General features: G+C 33.9%; 1 protein-coding gene across 1 annotated transcript in view; it reads right to left on the reverse strand.

Annotated features, from left to right (window-relative positions):
• LOC105553520 (kinesin-like protein KIF18A) overlaps window positions 1-19,148 on the reverse strand; it is a gene marked incomplete at its 5' end in the record, with an annotated part of 43,864 nt that extends 24,716 nt beyond the window's left edge. Inside the window, 3 exons of the mRNA XM_011999626.1 lie at window positions 8,781-9,016; window positions 12,247-12,368; window positions 18,984-19,148. Coding sequence (XP_011855016.1) covers window positions 8,781-9,016; window positions 12,247-12,368; window positions 18,984-19,148 — 523 coding nt within the window. The remainder of the gene's footprint in view (window positions 1-8,780; window positions 9,017-12,246; window positions 12,369-18,983) is intronic.
• Window positions 19,149-19,397: the final 249 nt, after the last annotated feature.

The raw sequence follows: 19,397 nt of genomic DNA on the forward strand, positions 1-19,397 counted from the left end.
ACTAATAAACATTTTATAATACACTTACGAGACATTATCATGGTTAGGGATGTATAATACTTCCCTACGTATTAGTTCCCTAATATGTAAGGAACTATTATCCTAATACATAGAGAACTATTATAGTCCTTTAAATTAATCCAGCAGTTTGAATAATAAGTCAACCTGTAACCTTTTGATATTTCTCTGTGGGAAATAGCAGATACCATGTTTCTCTCTCAGTCTCATTTTCCCAGTATTTATACTTACCAAAGATGGAAAAGGGACAATACAAAGAACCTTTTAGTTCACAGTAATATTTGCAGCTATAGATGAATAACTAAATACTGTCTTATGTACATGGGGACAATGAGTCAAACAAAACGTATTTAGGTCTACAAGCATGATTTCCATTGTTTCATGATTAAATTTTGTTGCCAAATGGAAAAAATATGGAAGATTTGGTTTATTAACATTTTCTGCTTTATATTTGTTATATGAGAAATTAGTATAGAGATTTCCTGTTTTTCAAATGAAATTTCCTTGGATTCAAGTAATTTTAGGGGAAACTTAAGCTTATGTGTGAACTCTATATTCAATCAGAATATCGGTACTATATAAGAGACTGGTTCTCCTAGTATCTTTTATTGTACTTTAAGATAAAATCACCGACATTGGGTGCAAAATTTTAAAAAAGGAAAGGTTACAGACAGAAATATTACCAAATGTGAGTTTCCAGATGGATAATGAGGAAATCTTGACTTTTCATTTAATGTCAGAAGTTTTATCAGTTCCATAAATAAATCGTGCTGTCAGCACCCCTGTCTTGCACTACACTCATTGAGTGTGCTATCTGTTTTCCAGACCCCAAAATAGGTACATATTTTACTCTTAGTCAATACACTTGTTTGGAGGTAAAGATTTCAAGTCAAATAAATATCTATCCAAAACTCAAGTCCAGTTATTAGAAAATAATTAAAATTCATAAAATGTACAAAATTAGCTTCTTCCTGCATAAGAATTTAGGCTTATTAATTTAAGAAAAGTAACAAGTAGTCTATGTCACAAAAATACAAAATATTGTATCTAACAATCTCTTCAAATTTATAAAACACTTATGAAGAAAACTCTGAAACTTTGCTGAGGAACATACAAAAAGATATGAATATAGAGAGACAAACTATTCTAGAGTAAGAAGATTTGATATTGGAAATATATGAAGTCTATTTATGAATTAAAAAAATTTCATTTCCTTGAAACTGGAAATTATTCTGATATTCATTTCCTAGACAAAGCAAAGAATATTTTTCAGACAAAGAATAATGAAGAAGGGCTAGCATACTGTATAAAAAAATACTCTGAAGTATACATATTAAAATAACAGCTACTGGCCCTAAGACAGACAAACAGGAGAAACAATAGAGTAGAAATCGAGTAAACAGAATTATATATGACTACTTATTGTACAAAAAACACAGTTGCTGTAAGGATGCATTGCCAATATATCTATATAAGAATGTTAGTCTCCTTGGAAAAAATAAATTTAGATTCTTGCCTATCATTTAACATCAACACAAATTAGGAGAAAGTGGAAAGGAAAATTTAAAAACTTATGAATGGAAAGGCCTTTTGAGGAAAGATCCCGAAGGCATTGAGAGAAAAAAGCTATTTTACTACATAAATGTTTTAACTTTCAGCATTAAAAAGGAAACCTCAAACAAAAGCAAGAATAAGTGGTAAAACTTGAAGGGTATAGTTATACTATGTATATTACAGGAAAAAAGTCAATATCCCTTAGTGATTTCATCCCGTCCTATGGCTTTAAATATCATCTAAATGTTAACAACTCTCAAAAATCTATATTTTAGCTTAGACTTCTCTCTTGAACTTCAGATTCTTAACTGCCTACATGAGGTCTCCACTTGGATGTATCTTAGACAAATTTAACATGCCTAGAACAGAACTCCTAATTTTCTACAACCTCCACCCTGTATACCTACTCCATCTGAAGTCTTCCTTATCTCTCTGAAGGTGACTCAATTCTTTTAGATGCTAAGTTCAAAAATTTTAGATTCAATCTTAGGCATTTCTTTCTCTCCTATTCCAAATCTAATTTTCTTCGAAATCTTGCTGGCTCTACCTTCAAAACATTTTAGAATCTGACCACTTCTCACCAGCTCCGTTGCTATTATCCTGGTCTGAATCATCACCATTTTTTGCTTGGGTTATTCTAGTAGCCTCCTCATGTTTCAGCTCTTGCCATAGTATAATCTATTCTCACCACAGCAGTCAGAGAGATTATTTAAGACCACAATTGAGATATGTTACATTTCTGCTCAGACCATGTCATGGCTCCTTGTTTTATTCAGAGTAAAAGACTAATTAAGTTCTTTATAGTAACCTAGGAGGCCCTATGTGATCTGCCTTCCTTCCCTTTATCTCTCTGATCTCCTCACTACTTTCATTCTCTTTTTCTTTGTACCAGTTATGTATCCTCACCAGCCTTTGAATATGTCAGGCAAATTCCTATGTTAGAGATTTTGCACTGTGATTGTGTCCCTCTACCTAAAAAAGTTTCTTCTCCCAGATAATTCATACAGCTAATCCTGTGAACTCCTTCAAGTTTAATCAGTGAGATCCTCCCTGACCATACTATTGAAAATAGCAATCTCTCTCCTCCCTGGCCACACTCCTGAACTCCCTTTATTTCTTTCTCATAGCATGTAGTACCTTCTAGCATTCTGTTTAATTTATTTACTATATTATTGTCTTTCTCTACTAGAAGTGAGCTCCTTGAGGGTGGTGGAGTTTGTTTCATACTTTGATCCCTATCATCAGACAAGTGCCTGAAATACTGCTGTAAGTTAAACACTGTTGAATGAATAAAAAAAAAAAAACCTACACTTAAGATCTTGTAAAACAGTAACCATTGTTGAAAAAGATGACTATATCAGAAAAATGTACAAAGGATGGCTGGGCAATTCACAGAAAAAAGAGTCTTCAATTAAAAAAAACACACTCAACTATATTAGTAATGAAAATGGAAAAAAGATAGTATTTATGACTATTGGCAAAGTATCAAGAAGCATTGCCATTACTTTCAATGATGAAAACCACAATTACTTCTGCCCCAACCTAAAAATTAGCAAAGACAGAAGTGGGAGAGAGTGTCCAAGATTAAAAAAGACTGCAGAGGCCTGAACCTTGTTTGGATCTTAATTCAAACAAATCATAGAAACAATTTATGAGACAATGGGGGAAATTTGGACACATTAGATATTTGATGACATTTTTCTTTTATACATACTTGATGTAAATGGAAGAAATGATGTGCCGTCTGAGATCTACTTTAAAATAATCTAGTGTAAGAGCTGGGATGGAGGAAAGCAGATGGGTTTTCAAGATTAGACATGAGCTGATAAGTTTTAAAGTTAGGTGTGTTGGACATATGGTACTCATAGTATTCTTTGTGCTTATATACATGTTTGTAATTGATTTACTAAAAGCAGAAATTAAAAATATTTTAACACCAAAAGCTGGTGAGGCTAAAACAAAAAAAAGCTCATTCATTTATACTGCTGGATGGGGGTTAAAATCACCTAAAGGAGGGGAGTTACTTGACAATATATATTGCAAATTTTGCATAATGTTTGCATAATTTATCTTGAGCCAGAAATTTTACTTCTAAAGAATTTATTGTAGGGATAATCAGATATGAGTACAAAGATAAATATACATATTCGCTTACTAAAAAATTCCTTGCAATAATAGTGAAAATTTATTAAACAACCCAAATGCCCAACAATAGAGTATAGCCTACATTCATTATAGTTAATCTCATCAGATTTTTTTTTTTTGGAGATAGAGTCTTGCTTTGTTGCTTAGGCTGGAGTGCCATGGTGCAATCTCAGCTCACTGCAGCCTCAACTTCCCAAGCTCAAGTGAACCTCCCAGTTCAGCCTCCCAAGTAGCTAGGATTACAGGCATGGGCCACCATGCCTGGCTAAGTTTTGCATTTTTTGTAGAGACAGGGTTTCGCCATGTTGCTCAGGCTGGTCTTGAACTCCTGGCTCAAGCAATCAGCCTGCCTCAGTCTCCCAAAATACTGGGATTGCAGGTATAAGCCACTGTGCCTGCCCCAGATTCTTAAAAGCACTGCATGTGTGTGTATTTAAGTAAAAAGAATATAGTTAATTTAGTAAATACTTTTAAAGGTCCCTAAGGCACTTGAACTCACTTATAAACACCGTTCCTATTATTCCCCCTTGACACTATTCATCATGTATACAACACACATAATTCATGAAATGGAAAATACATAATAAATAAATAGTTCATCTCTAAAATAATTTGAATGAAATAGTAAAGTAACAAGCCAAGAACAAAACTTTATAAAAACAAAACCCACCTTCTAATATGTTTTCAAGAGAAAATACGTAATTATAAAATGTAACATGGCTTCAAGTCTTTCCTTCAAAAATACTATGAGAAGGAATTAAGAGTCAAGTAAATTCTTTTGTTTTATTGTTGACAAGTATAGTCTATGCAATTATACTGTATGTGAAATACAGATTTTTAAATAAGGAATAATGAGCATCATATAGCAGGTGGTCAGTATTTCTCGATCTTGGTGTTAAAATCCTATTTCCTTTCTAACATCTTGAGTACATTATAAAAAAAGAATTACGCCCAAAAGGTATAAGAGAATCTGAAAAAAACTTAAGTTTTGCTCTCCAGAGATCGCAACTAGGTCAGGTCACATGCTTTATTAAATGAGAAAGAATATATATGTGTACATACAATATATCTGTTTTAAGATAATCTATCCAACTTTCCCTATTATCTTAAAGTAAAGGTATAATATAGGGAACTTCTGCTAATAATAAAGATGGAGATAATTCCGACCAACCTTTCTTTTGAAGGCAACCAAAAGTCTGGACAAAAGATAAAAAACATCTGTTTGAAGGCACTGGATTATTAATAAGATGGTGAAAAACTATAGGTGAGTATCAGGAGGAAGTTGGAGGCTCAGGAAAGTAACTTCTGTAATTTCAGCTAATTTCCCCTTGAGGTTGTTTGCTTATGCTGGAAGAGCTGGCAGAAAAGCATAGCAACAGTGTTAAGAACTTTGTGGGAATAGGGTGCTGGAATTGGAAATGAGGATCTTTGTAAATCTTCCTTGCTTTGAGTTGGGACTCTGAACAGCTATACTGCAGAGGGCAAATCAGAAATAGGCAGGCCCTCAGGAAACTACAGTTTAGTATCAAATTATCTCAGTCTCTGAAATAGGACTCAAGTGATTTTGAATTGCTAATGCTACCTGGAGTCTGAAAGAAGGAATTGTAAATATTCTCTGAGATTTTTAATATTGTGATCAGATGCATCAAAATATTCTGCAAACAATTTTGCAAATACCTGACTGGCACACAAAAAATTTGCGTGCATATGAGGAATTAAGACCACATGCAAGAAAATCAGTCTAAACAGACCCAGTGGTTACAGACTTTGGAATTCTTAGACATAGACTTTAAATTATAGTTGTCTCTCAGTATCTGTGAGGGATAGGTTGCATGATCATTCTAAAATTCATGGATGTTCACATTCTTTACATAAAAAATAATACAGCATTTGCACACAACCTATACAATCCTACCATAGGCTTTAACAATCTCTAGATTACTTACAATATCTAATACTATATATATATTATGTAAATAGTTATGATGCACTGTTTAGGGAATAATGACCAAAAAAAGTCTATATGTTCAGTACAGATGAAACCATCCATTTTTTTTTTTTTTGATCACTTGGTTGAATCCATGGATGCAGAACCCATGGATATGGATGGCTGACTGTAATTATAACCTTTGTACTTAATAACAATTTTTGCAAAGATATGAAACTATAAAAAAGAATGCAATGGAAATTCCAGAATTGGAATGTAGTGACTGAAATTAAAAATTTTATGGATTTAAGGATCATTTGATAAAGCTGAAAAAAGAAAGTAAACTGCAGAATGTGAGAAACAAAATTATCCAGAGAGAGAAAAACACATTAAAAGCAAAAGAGTAAAAGGCATATACAATACAATGAGAAAGTGCCATGCAATATAATTGGAGTCACAAAAGTAGAGGAGAGAGCAAAAGTGACAAAAGCAATAGGTGAGGAGATAATGGTTAAGAACTTTCCAAAACAAATGAAAGATAATGCAGAAATAAATTCAGAAAGTCATCAACCCACTTAAGAGAAGTAAAAATAAAGTCAACTAGGCATAATATAATAAAACTATTAAAAGCCAAAGACTGGGAAAATATTTCAGTAAGCCAGAAGTCAGATTGTATTCACAGGTGCAACACTTAACATAAAATCTGACTTCAACAGATTATTATTCTCTGTGAATAAGGTCTTACATATTAGCCCTTCATTCCCAACTATTTGTCTATTTGTCTTAGGTGAGCTAAATGTGTGCTGGGACACATTTGAGCCAAATGTCCCAGCACACATTTAGCTCACATAAGAAAAATGAACTCTAGTTGGGAGTGAGGGGCTAACAAACACCAGATCTCAAGAAAATTCCCCATAATGGAAAACATAGGCAGATTTGACTATATAAAAGTTAAAAGTCCAATAAATTGATCAATTATTGCTTAACATATATATATATATGTAAAGCACCAAATGAACAAAGAGTTATTAGATACGAAGTGCCAAGCAAAAGACTAAGCAAACAAAAAGCCCCTCAAACCCATAACAAATAAACAAAAATTTTCACTAGTGCGAATGAGCAAAGGATACCTCACAGGGGATGAATTGGCCTTGTCAATAATCTGAGAGTTACAAATTTTAAAAGACTATGCGGCTGGGTGCGGTGGCTCACACCTGTAATTCCAGCACTTTGGGAGGCCGAGGCGGGTGGATCACGAGGTCAGGAGATTGAGACCATCCTGGCTAATACGGTGAAACCCCGTCTCTACTAAATATACAAAAAATTAGCTGGGTGTGGTGGCGGGCTCCTGTAGTCCCAGCTACTTGGGAGGCTGAGGCAGGAGAATCGCGTGAACCCGGGAGATGGAGCTTGCAGTGAGCAGAGATTGTGCCACTGCACTCCAGCCTGGGTGACAGAGCAAGACTCCATCTCAGAAAAAAAAAAAAAAAAAAAGACTATGCATTATTATTATTGCTGTTGTTACTACTTTTGGTTTAGGTGAAGATTAAACAGGTACTCCCATGTGTACTAAGCATAGAAAAAAATTACAAAAAGCAGTTTAAAATGATGCATTAAAAAAAAAAGATATGTCCTTTACCCTGGCAAATCAGCTCCTAGGATTCTGCTATGCACACACAAATGGGAATATACAGATATGTTCTCTGATGTACTGTTCACTAACAGAAAATGGTTAATTAAATTATGGTATGTCTATTCTCTGGATTCTCAAAAACAATACAAAAATGAGGTAGATTCTTCATGTATGTACCCTAAAAATGTTCATAATAAACAAATAAAACCAACAAACATAATAAACTAGACAAAAAAGTTGCAGACCACTATGTGTAATGTGCTAGCATTCATGTGAAACTTATCAAAAAGCTTTATGTAATACAAATACATTTGTATTATACACATACTGCAAAAATAAATATTTAACAGCATTTAATCTCTGAGATAGGGCATAAAATTGAGGTTCTGAGAAGAGTTGAAGATGGCACTCTACTTCTTATGTTCTACATTGTCTGAATTTTTTTCTTAACTAAGATTATATGTTAGCTTTGCAATTAAAATGTCTCATACATACTTTTATGAAAGAGAAATATCAAGTGATTTATCAATAGAAAAATAGTAAACTCTACATTGTTAGTTGATCTTAAGAACAGATTATTATTATAGAATATGATATGATTAATTATAATTTCCTGCCCTTAATAGAGGTTACATTTTAAGGAAGGATAGGAAGCAAAATTATTCCATCAAAAATAGGTAAAACGGGTCAGGCATAGTGGCTCATGCCTATAATCTCAGCAATTTGGGAGGCCAAGGGAGAGAACTGCTTTAGTCCAGGAGTTTGAGGTCAGCCTGGGTAACATAGTGATACTTTGTTTCCACAGGACAAAAAAAAAAAAAAAGCCAGGGGTGGTGGTGCATGCCTGTAAGTCCTGGCTACTCCTGGGGCTGAAGTGGGAGGATTGCTAGAGCCCAGGAAGTGGAGACTGCAGCAAGTTTTGATTGCACCACTGCACTCCAGCCTGGGCAACAGGGTGAGACCCTGTCTCAAAAAAAAAAAAAACAAAAAAAAGAGGGTAAAATTAGAACATCAATGCATACTTGTTCTAGATCTTTGGACGATACTGGTGAATTGAAATGACTATAAAGGTACTTTTCCCATTAAGTTTTTTTTATTTTTTTGAGATGGAGTCTCGCACTCTCGCCCAGGCTGGAGTGCAGTGGCGCCATCTCGGCTCACTGCGAGCTCCACCTCCCAGGTTCATGCCATTCTCCTGCCTCAGCCTCCTGAGTTGCTGGGACTACAGGTGCTCACCACCATGCCCGGCTAATTTTTTTTATTTTTACTAGAGACGGGGTTTCACCGTGTTAGCCAGAATGGTGTCGATCTCCTGACCTTATAATCTGCCCGCCTCGGCCTCCCAAAGTGCTGGGATTACAGGCGTGAGCCACCGCGCCTGGTCCCAATTAATTTTAATAAAATAGCCAAATCTATTAAAAATTAACTGTTCTATAGATTGATATACAAAGGTTATCTTTAGAAATAATGTTACTATTTACTTAAAACGAAAGTTATACTTACAACAAGGAATAGGCTGAACTGGTCCAAGTTGTGGAAAGGTCATAAGAACAGAAATCCCTGGTGGATCATTTTGCTTTGGTTGTTCAGCAGTTTGGTCAGCCCAAACTACCACTTTTTTCCTCTCCACCAAGTGTTCGATCTCTTTGAAGTCAGACTCAAAAGCAGCATTTGACAGGCCAGCATCTTTTAATGTGCAATATTGTTTTCTTAGGGTTGGAAGTAAAGCATTCAATACTCTATATACAGAAGATGAGAAGAAAGGAGAGATAAATGTTATATTTTAAATACATTATTTTAGTTCTTTTATGTAACACCCAAAGTATTAGCATATCATTAAAATAATTTCCCATGTATGAACTAAGTTCTAGTCTCAGATTGTCTTCACTTGCTTCCATATGACCTTGGACAAGGCAAAAACTGAAGTTTTTCCTCTGTAATGTGAGGGACAGATAAATAGCCACTACTTACAACAGGAGATTGCTTTGAGGACTAAATGAATTAAGTATATTTATTTACTTATTTTTTAGAGACAGGGTCTCACTCTGTGGCCCAGGCTGGAGTGCAGTGGCATGATCATCTCATTGCAGCCTCGATCTCCTGGGCTCACTTGATCCTCCCGCCTTAGGCTCCCGAGTAGCTGGGAACACAGATGTAAGCCACTACATTAACTTTTTAATTTTTTTGGTAGAGATGGGGTCATGTTATGTTGCCCAGGTTGGTCTCAAACACCTAGCCTCAAGAGATCTTCTTGCCTCCACCTCCCAAAGTGCTGGGATTACAGGGATAAGCCACTGTGCTTGGCTAAATGAATTAAATGTACATAAAAGCTTTTTGCAAAACATAATGTGATTTCCAAACCACAGATATTGTTACTGCTACTAATTATCATAAAATTGAAATGAAAAATTAATATACTATGTGAAATGATGAGATATATTTTAAGTATACAATATTATAACACACACACACACACACACAAACACATAACAAAAGAACAAAACCTACCTCTCCTTTAAGTTAAATGACCTAAAGAATGGCTTTTGGAATGGCACTTAAAGGGATTTTAAGGAGAAAAGTTGTGGATAAGGATGGGGAGTACAAATAATCGTTAGGGCACTGGATTCATGGCTCTAACTCAAAATCTTCCTTATTAGTAACAATTAGAGCAGCACTGAATGTAATTTTTTGTGTATCAGACTTCTATGTAAGTAGTCACTGAAGAAATGTCACAGCTAAACAGTTATAAATTTATACACTCAATCAGTGGTTCCCAACTTTTCTATAAAGGAAGATGTCTAACATGAATGATCTTGAAGTGATTCAGTCCTGGAATCCTGAGTCCATCAAGATGATGTTCCAGTCGTCTCATAACATCGAGGAGAAGAGAACCAGTAGAATTATGGATAGGGTAGTGGGAAAAGACTAATCAGGCATTAATTTTCATACACAAGGAAACAGCACCTTTTAACCTATGAGTCTTAAATATTTCAATAGCAGCACAAAAAATTGTGACCTTTTTCCTTTTGGTGGGGGTTGCTGGAGGGTGCTGCAATTAAGTAGCTAACAAGTACAAGAAGAAGTTATTAATCAAAGGCAATTAAACAATTACTTATTTAGCATCTACACTAATCAGGTACTGTGCAGGAAAGTTATCATAGTAGGCCTGACACTGCTAAGAAAGGCTTGGTTATAAGGTTGACACCTGGCTGGTATTTTAAAATACGGATTTTAGGAGGGTTCCCAGCATTTCCAGAACTCATATGACAAGAGTGGCTCACTGTGCTTAAACTGTTTGCACAAACAATGTGGTTTATGCTAAAACACCTTCTCTCCTTTTGAAAAGTCTGGAATCTTGATACATCCTGGCAGAAAGTGCCTATGCAACTAGCTTCCAATAAAAACCTGGGGCACGGAACTCAAAAGAGCTTCCAAAGCAGACAACATTTCACATGTGCTGCCACAACTTTTTGCTGGAGGAATTGTACACATTCTGTGTGATTGCACTGGAGAAAGACTCTTGAAACTTTGTGTCAGGGTTCCTGCAGACTTTGCCCCCTGTACCTTTTCCCTTTGCCGATTTTGCTTTGTAGCCTCTTGCTGAAATAAAGCACAACTAATAATAAAACTATATGATGAGTCTTGTGAGTCTCCCTAATGAATCACTGAACCTGAAAGTAGTCCTAGGGACCTATAACACAGGAATTATATCATGTTATTTACTTTCATGTTTAATCTTTTCAAAAACTTTATATGAAATGTATTATAATCTATTCATAACCTTTATATGAAATGTATTATAATCTATTTTTATATAAGAAAACCATGGCTTAGCAAAGCTAAATAATCAGCATAAGGTTATATTGCTCATAAAAACTGTAATTCAAGATTGATTCCAAAACTCATCCTCTTTCTTCTATGCCACATTGCCTCTGTGATGCTGTGGTTCACCAATTTTCTAAATTATTGAGTTAGTCTTTTTTCCCCCATTTTAAGGTTAATGTTTATCTTAAGATAGTGTATTCATCTAGGGTCTGATATAGCAAATGTAGTATGGTTAAAAGAAATTAATGTTTCTTGATGACTTCAGCTCTTGTAAGTGGTTTGAGTGTTAGCAAATGAATATTCAATATCTGCTCTAGGAATAGACACAGAAAGTATAAAGAGATTAGTTTGAGCTTCCAGCCACATAAGAATAACTCCCTGAAGTTTTTCATTTTTCTTTTTTAAAAAAAGGTATACTAACATGATTTCCTCTAAATCAAGATAATTAATTATCAGTTATTTGAACATACTAGTAGAACATGAATAGATTCTCAGAGTAGCAGAAAGCAGTTAGAGAAATAAATTTCTCATTTGCATGGAACATCAAAGTGATGCCTAAGGAGTTGACTGATGTATCCAATGTGACAAAAAAAGATTAAGCCATACTTTTTCTTTTTTACTATTATGTTTTAAAAATAAATGACTAATGTTACTACTGAGCTAGAAGAGAGAACATAAAAGGTCTCTTATAGCATCCCATAAAAATCAGGACACCTGATATTTAGCAACTTCACTGTAATGACAGCAAAAAATTCTGAAATTATGAATAATTAACAATTGCCTACTTAAAAATTCAAGTGATGTTAACAGCACTTGCTTCTAAGAGGAGACATGGATGGCTAGAAGATAGAGGTAGAAGGCAGATTTCTTTTCAATGTGTAGGTACTTATGAAATTTTGTATTCCATAGCATATATTAAGTAAAAGTAACGTACTTTTAAAGAAAAACACTTTCAAATTTATAAAGCAATGTAAAAAGTTTGTTGGAAGAAAAGAACTCTCTTAATGTTTTCTGGTTCAGGCAGACACTTAAAAATAATGTATCCTGTAACACATAAAACTCAATTTTCTGGCAGTGGAAAATTGAACTTCTGTGCTTCAGATATAGTGTTAAAATTGGAAAATAGGTAGATGTATGTACTCACGCCTCAGTCTGCCTGTGTTGCTGTTCCTGAAGACAAGCTAGATCCATCATATGTCTAATCTGTGCTTTCAAATCTTTGTTCTGGAGGTGCAAATGGTGACAATGAAGATCTTTCTTGAGTTCCTGGGACAAACAATATAAAATGTACTTCAGATTACTCTAAGAATATTGAAATTAAATCAGTTTAATAACACTTATTTTATATTGTTGCCAATAGTTTTAATTCTTTTTAGATATTAAATGATATGTTTAGAAATAATTTGAAAAATAAGAGTTCTGGAAAAGGTGGTCTATAATTTACAAGCAAGATAAGTTTTCATGTTTCGTCAGAAACTGAGTGTTAAGAATTTAGAAGAAATTTTACTGTGATGACAGTTTCTTGGTCTATCCAACTTGTTCACGATGTTGTAAAAATACATAAATATGACCAGTTTGTGCTTAAATGTCACTTCCTCAGAAAGGCTTTCCCTGAGCATTGTATTTGGATAGACACTCTCCACCCCTCGATATTGTCATAGCATTGACTGCATTGATCAGTAACAATTTCACTGATGTATTCATTTATTTATAATTTCTCTGTTCATACCAGAACATACAGTTTACCATCAGCACAGGCATTGAGTCAGGTTAGTTCAGTGTTAAAGCCCCAGTGTACTAAGTCTTGAGTTGTGTGCAATAAAAATTTCTTTTTTTTGCATGAAACAAAAGATCATATGGTTGATATCACCTTTGGTTGGATGATATGGTTAGAGCACTGGCCTATGAGTCATGTGATTTTAGAGATGGGCTTATAAGGCCTTGAAACAAATGCTACCTTAAGTTGAATATACAGCCTTTATGGAGATCAGTTTACTGGACTAAATTTTAAGAGCTGGATCAGATGATCTCTTCAGTCCTTTCCAGTTAGAAAATTAAATGATCATAATAGTGTGAACATGTTTGCCAAATATTCCATCTGTTTTCCTTTAAAAGAAAAATATCCTTTATATACGTCCTCTGATAATCTTCTTTATCTTCTTGAATCTTTCTTCTTTTAAAGAGAGAAGACTTGAGACCTACTCTTGATACAAGCTTCATCCTAGCAAAAGTGTGAAAATGTTTTTTGTAGGCTCCATTTTCCTAAGCCTCATCTGCCTAGGGCCAGGTGTCCTGTAATCTACTACCTAAAGTTACTTGTCTTTCCTTAAACCTACTAAACCTTATCTACAGAAAATATCAGCGAAGGGATTACACCAAAGTATAAATGGTGATAATCAAATATTCTCAGAAACTTTATTGGAAAAATTTCAGTCAATACAATGAAAAAAATTTAAATTCTTTGGACACTTTGAATGGCTAAGACAGGAACCCTATATGCAGGAGAGCTATGCCTGGAAACTGGACACTTCCTCCTAGGGACAATTCCCATAATCCATCTTAGCTTTAGTGAGTGGAAACAATGCAAAGTATTCTTCAGATTCTTTTAAAGAATATTAAGATTAAATCAATTTTAATAAAACTCCTTTCCAATGTGCAGTTGACCAATAATTTTCTAAAATGTCAAAGTTATTTTTTTCCTTTTTAAAAAGTACTTCCAATGCCAGTTATTGAGACTATGACAGAGAACAATGTCACTCATCCTGTTTGTCTGGATATATTAAAGTTAGGAGTTATTTATGTAATTCATTATACTTCAAGAAATATATCAAATGTTTTAGAAAAAAATTTATCTTTGGAGGCAGGATGATATGGCTAGAGTCATGTGATTTCAGAGATGGGTTTAACCTAGAAACAAATGTCATCTTAAGCCAAATATATGCTCTTTATGGAGATTAGTTTACTTGACTAAAATTAAAGAGCTGGATCAGATGATCTCTTTGGTTCTTTCTATTAATAGTTAGAAAATTGGGTGATCATAATAGTGTGAACATGTTTGCCACACATTGCATCTTTTTTCCTTTAAAAAAAACCTCTCCTTATAGCATTAGGAGAAATACCTAATGTAAATGATGAGTTGATGGGTGCAGCAAACCAACAGGCACATGTATACCTATGTAACAAACTTGCACATTGTGCTCTTGTACCCTAAAACTTAAAGTATAAAGAAAAAAAATCCCTCCTTTATACACATCCTCTGATAATCTTACTCCTTTATCTTCTTGAGTCAGTCTTTTAAAGAGACAAGACTTGATTGTATAATTATATTAGTCAATAATGGGTCTTTGGCTAGCCTGTTAACTTTGGAAAACCAAGTTTACAATTTGAGTCTTTCTTGACATACTAATGACTAAATCTGATTGGAAGAACACGGCTTATTTTGAGAAGTATAAGTAGGCCAGTAATGGCTAAAGTATAGAGTATAATGAAAGGTGATATATAAACCTTGAGAAGTATTCAGGTGCCAGATCATGCTAGGCCTGGTAACTCACAATGGAGAATTTATTCTAGGGAGAAGGCACTGAAGAACAACATGATCAGTTTTACCTTTTGAAACTCACTTTGGTTGCAGTGGAGAGAATGAATTGCAGTAGAACATGAATCAGAGAAGAAAGACCAAATGTATCAGTCCAATAATGGGGCACAGGAGTCTGAATTAGGGATAGCAGTAGAGGGGTATAAAGAGAAGTAGACAGATTCAGAATATTGAAGAGTAAATAATGCAGGAGAGTATAGAGAAAACAGCAGCAATTTGAAAGTCAGAAGTTCTGGGTATTTGTCCAGAGTTGTTTGACCTTGGATAAGTCCCTTTATTGTAAAGCTATGTCTCGATTTGCTTATATAAAAAATAATGGCTTATAACTAGATAATTTTCTCAGCTATTTTTTCAGCTATAAATATCTGCACAAAAAAGAATTGAGGGTTAGATTTGGGTGATGGCAATGAAAATGGTTTTAATTTTATTTGTTCAAGTTATTTGTGATAAAATGCATAAAAAACAAAGATGTAAAAATCAGTTCCAGGTTCACATTCAGGTATACAAAAGTTCTTCATAAGAGAAATCTAGACGACAGATTGGTAGAAAAATTAATTTGACCATATTGAAAAAGTTTTAATTTATTAAAAATAATCTAGACAATACTGATTAACTTCATAAACACTAAAAAGTGGACAAAAAAGCAAACACAAAATAGCAATAATAATGATATCAGAAACAATACCATACCATTTTTAAAATTGGAAGCTTATGGTAATGTGGGATAGAAAAGGCAAACTAGTAAATTTCTACAAATGACTTTTTTGCCTCCTTAATATTTCATAAGTTCTTAAGTACTTCTGCAGTTGGAATGTTGATTACATGGACAAACATATAATACAAGCATAATGTAAATTGAGTTAGGATATTGAGAGGTGAAAATACTCTAGGAATATTATTTAAAACTTATATACACACATATTTAAAATTTTTAATTAATATACTTAATGTCACTGAACTGTGTATCTACACATGGTTAAGATGGTAAATTTTATGTTATATTTTACTACACACAAAAAGTTGTTTCAAGACTCTTCATGAGAAAATTTTTGCTGACTAGAAGGGGTAAATAATCTATGAGAATATCATAGCCCAAAGTAACCAAACAAATTAAGGAAAGTAGTTATTTTTAAATGAGGTCAAAGTTTAACACTAACCAAAAGACTTAAGAGTTTTATATAGTTTAGAAAATGATGATCTTGAGAATATGACTGCTTTAGATATACAGTCTCCAAATAAACAATTAAATAATAAGTGAAATAAATTGAAAAGTACTGTCAACATTCCACACCTGCTACCAATCCAAGAGAAGCAACTCTTGTGCATTAAATGAGAAACACTCATTTGGCCAGGGTTATCAGTCGTTTTCTTTGAAACGATTTTATCAATGACATAACCATATTTCAGTATTCCTACAGGTACTGTGATAGAGCCTGTTGCATTCTATGATGAGCCTCTATGGCTTTATATGGAATTTCAGAAGTTATATCCTCTGATCCTAGCTAACCATATTATAGTTTATTGATGAATCTTGTCTTTTTTTGCTTACTCCTTTTGAGTCGTTACATCATCTTAAGATGGATACAACATTTTAAAAAAATGTGCTATAGTTTCCTTCTGAAGTAGATATTCTTAATCTTGTGTCAATGGAAGGGTTTTAGGAAACCCAAATGACTTAGGAAATATGCAAAATTGTATGAATTTGACCTCCCCAATCTCTCATCTGGGAGAAAATCCACACAGCTTTGAACAGATTCTCAAAGGCATCTATGACCCCCAAAAAGGTCAGAATCACTGTTCTGGAAGAGAAATTACATTATATATTATATTAAATTATATTATATTATATGATGCAGTTAACTCTTTTGTTAACTGTGTACACTCACTCATTCTTTGTACAACTTGCTTAGCTATTGATGTCTATGCTATTGTAGCTTAGAATAGTATTAAACTATTATTTATCATCCATTATTATATGTTAAGTGTTGCTAGGCTTTGAATATAGCACTCCACTTAAGCTCATAATATCTTAAATACATTTATAGATGACAAATTAAGACATTAATGTTAAACGCACTGTCCAAAGTCATATAATTAGTGTTAGAGTTGGTATTCAAAACAACTACTATATGCCAGAATTACCAAACACTCCAACTCCAAAATCTATCCTCTTTCCAGTGTTTACAATCTTTTTGTGGGGAATATTTTAAAGTGCCTTATAGACTAAGTTACATTATTGCAAAATATTACTAGAATGTGCTGTATACAATATTTAATGTCCTAATCTACTTAACTAACTGACTGGTATGCTTTTATCAAGATATTCTGAGGTGCAGATTAAATTGTTGGCTCAATAAATATCCATACTAAGGAACTACTGTCTTTGGCTTCCTTCTTAGCAAACAGGATATCTGCTGCTTGCTCCTTTCACTACTTTGAACTGTCATCATTAACTACTACTGCTAGTCTTTTCTCTCCAGTCATGTCTGAGCTTTCATGTTAAAAGAATAATCATTTACAGCCATTGCTAACCCATCAGAGAATCCATTCCCCAGTCATAATGCATTGACTGATATCTTTGAATTATAAAAAATTAGTACTTTTGAACATTAAAGATCTCTGGCATTTGTTGGTAAATATTTTATATTTTCTTTCACCTGTATTTTCTGTCTGGTGCCCTTCTAGGAATTAAAAGATTTTAGAAGTTTCCATATCAATTAGCTGACACAGAGTTACAGAATTTCAGAAGAGCATCACCAAAGTAGAGACTGTAGATATTTTTCCTTTTAGAAAAAGACTGAAAAGAAGTTGTTCTTTTATTAAACTATTAAGTATTTGGGTGAAAATTAGTTATTTCATAGCAGTTGCTCCTAGTTGCTTAGCCCATATTTACTTTCTTCTTCTTTCTTATTAAGAGATCTCCAATCCCATTACTGGGTATATACTCAAAAGATTACAAATCATTCTATTATAAAGACACATGCACACATATGTTTATTGCAGTACTATTTACAATAGCAAAGACTTGAAACCAACCCAAATACCCAACAATGATAGACTGGATAAAGAAAAGGTATATTGCACATATACACCATGCAATACTATGCAGCCATAAAAACGAATGAGTTCATGTCCTTTGCAGGGACATGGATGAAGCTGGAAACCATTATTCTCAGCAGACTAACACAGGAACAGAAAACTAAACACTGCACATTCTCACTCATAAGTGGGAGTTGAACAATGAGAACACATGGACACAGGGATGAGAATATCATATGCCGGAGGCTGTTGGGGGTGGGGGCAAGGGGAGGGAGAGCATTAGGACAAATACCTAATGCATGCCAGGCTTAAAACCTAGAGGACAAGTTGATAGGTGCAGCAAACCACCACAGCACATGTGTACCTATGTAACAAACCTGCACATTCTGCACATGTATCCCAGAATTTAAAGTTAAAAAAAAAGAGAGAGAGCTCCAATACTGTTCAGAGAAATTATGCAAAAAAAAAAAAAAAAAAAGAGGTCATCTTTTCAGAATGTCTTCTATCTACAGATAGCCATGTGACATATTTCTAGCCAACACATTAGTCTGTTAGGAATTTTTGGAAACATCTTTGCTCTCCTATATAGCCATCCCCTCCTCCTTTCTTTCCTCTTCTGGCTTAGGTGTGTAAACTTGAGACTAGATATGAAACAGTAATATTACAATCATGAAACGACAAGCATGATAATGACATTTTAAAGGTACTGCATTAGAAATGAACTGCATACTTCCAAGACTTATTGTTAAGAGAACAAAAGACAGCCCACACTAGTTAAGGCACTAAAGTTAGATTACTGCAACCTTGTAGCAGAACATAATTCTAATATGATACTGTCATTACCCATTACTACACTTTAAAAATAAAACCTTTTGCCATTCTAAGGTGGAATATCTTCAGTTACACACACACACACATACACACCCTTTCAAATCAACTTTAACCATAACACATTTAATGTTGACCTCATTTAAACTATTTTTGCATAAAATATCAACATTTCTAACAAATTACCTACATAATGAATCCTCAAGTACAGTTTGAAATAGAATTATTTATTTTAACCTAAAAGCTACCTTATAAAAGGATGCAATCACTTAGATATAACATTTAAAAGTAAATTAAATCTCAGAGTTATGAGTCAATAATAGTTGTCTTATGAAAGACATTCACTCAATAAGAAAGAGAACACATTTTAGGAGCTCAGTTCTTACAAATTAAATCTGAACATACAGAGATATTTGTACCTTTGGAATATGACCATTTTGACCTAAGTGTCCCATTTCTTTTTCGACACGATGGAGCCAATTAGTATTCTCATCAAATTGCTTCAGTTCCTCCTCCCTCCTTTTCTCCAGGTAGCAGCGACGAGTTTTCAACATTGCAAGTCTATGATCTCGTTTTCCAGTGGCCTGAAACACAATTCATTTAACAGTGAATCTAATTTTTATGATCTTTGATGTATGTGATATTAGTAAACTAGTATATTTTCTTATGTGTACTATTGTAGTAAATTAAGTTAGGCTATATATTTGTATTTAAAGCTATTTCCCCCTTGAAATCTCAGAATACTACTGCTTGCAGAAAAATAAGAAATTGAGCTGTGAGTCATTGTTATAAAATTACAGGTTGAGAGTTTATGGCTTTCAGAAATACAACGA

Source organism: Mandrillus leucophaeus, unplaced genomic scaffold (assembly GCF_000951045.1).
Source record: "Mandrillus leucophaeus isolate KB7577 unplaced genomic scaffold, Mleu.le_1.0 Scaffold11673, whole genome shotgun sequence".
NCBI lineage: Eukaryota > Metazoa > Chordata > Mammalia > Primates > Cercopithecidae > Mandrillus > Mandrillus leucophaeus.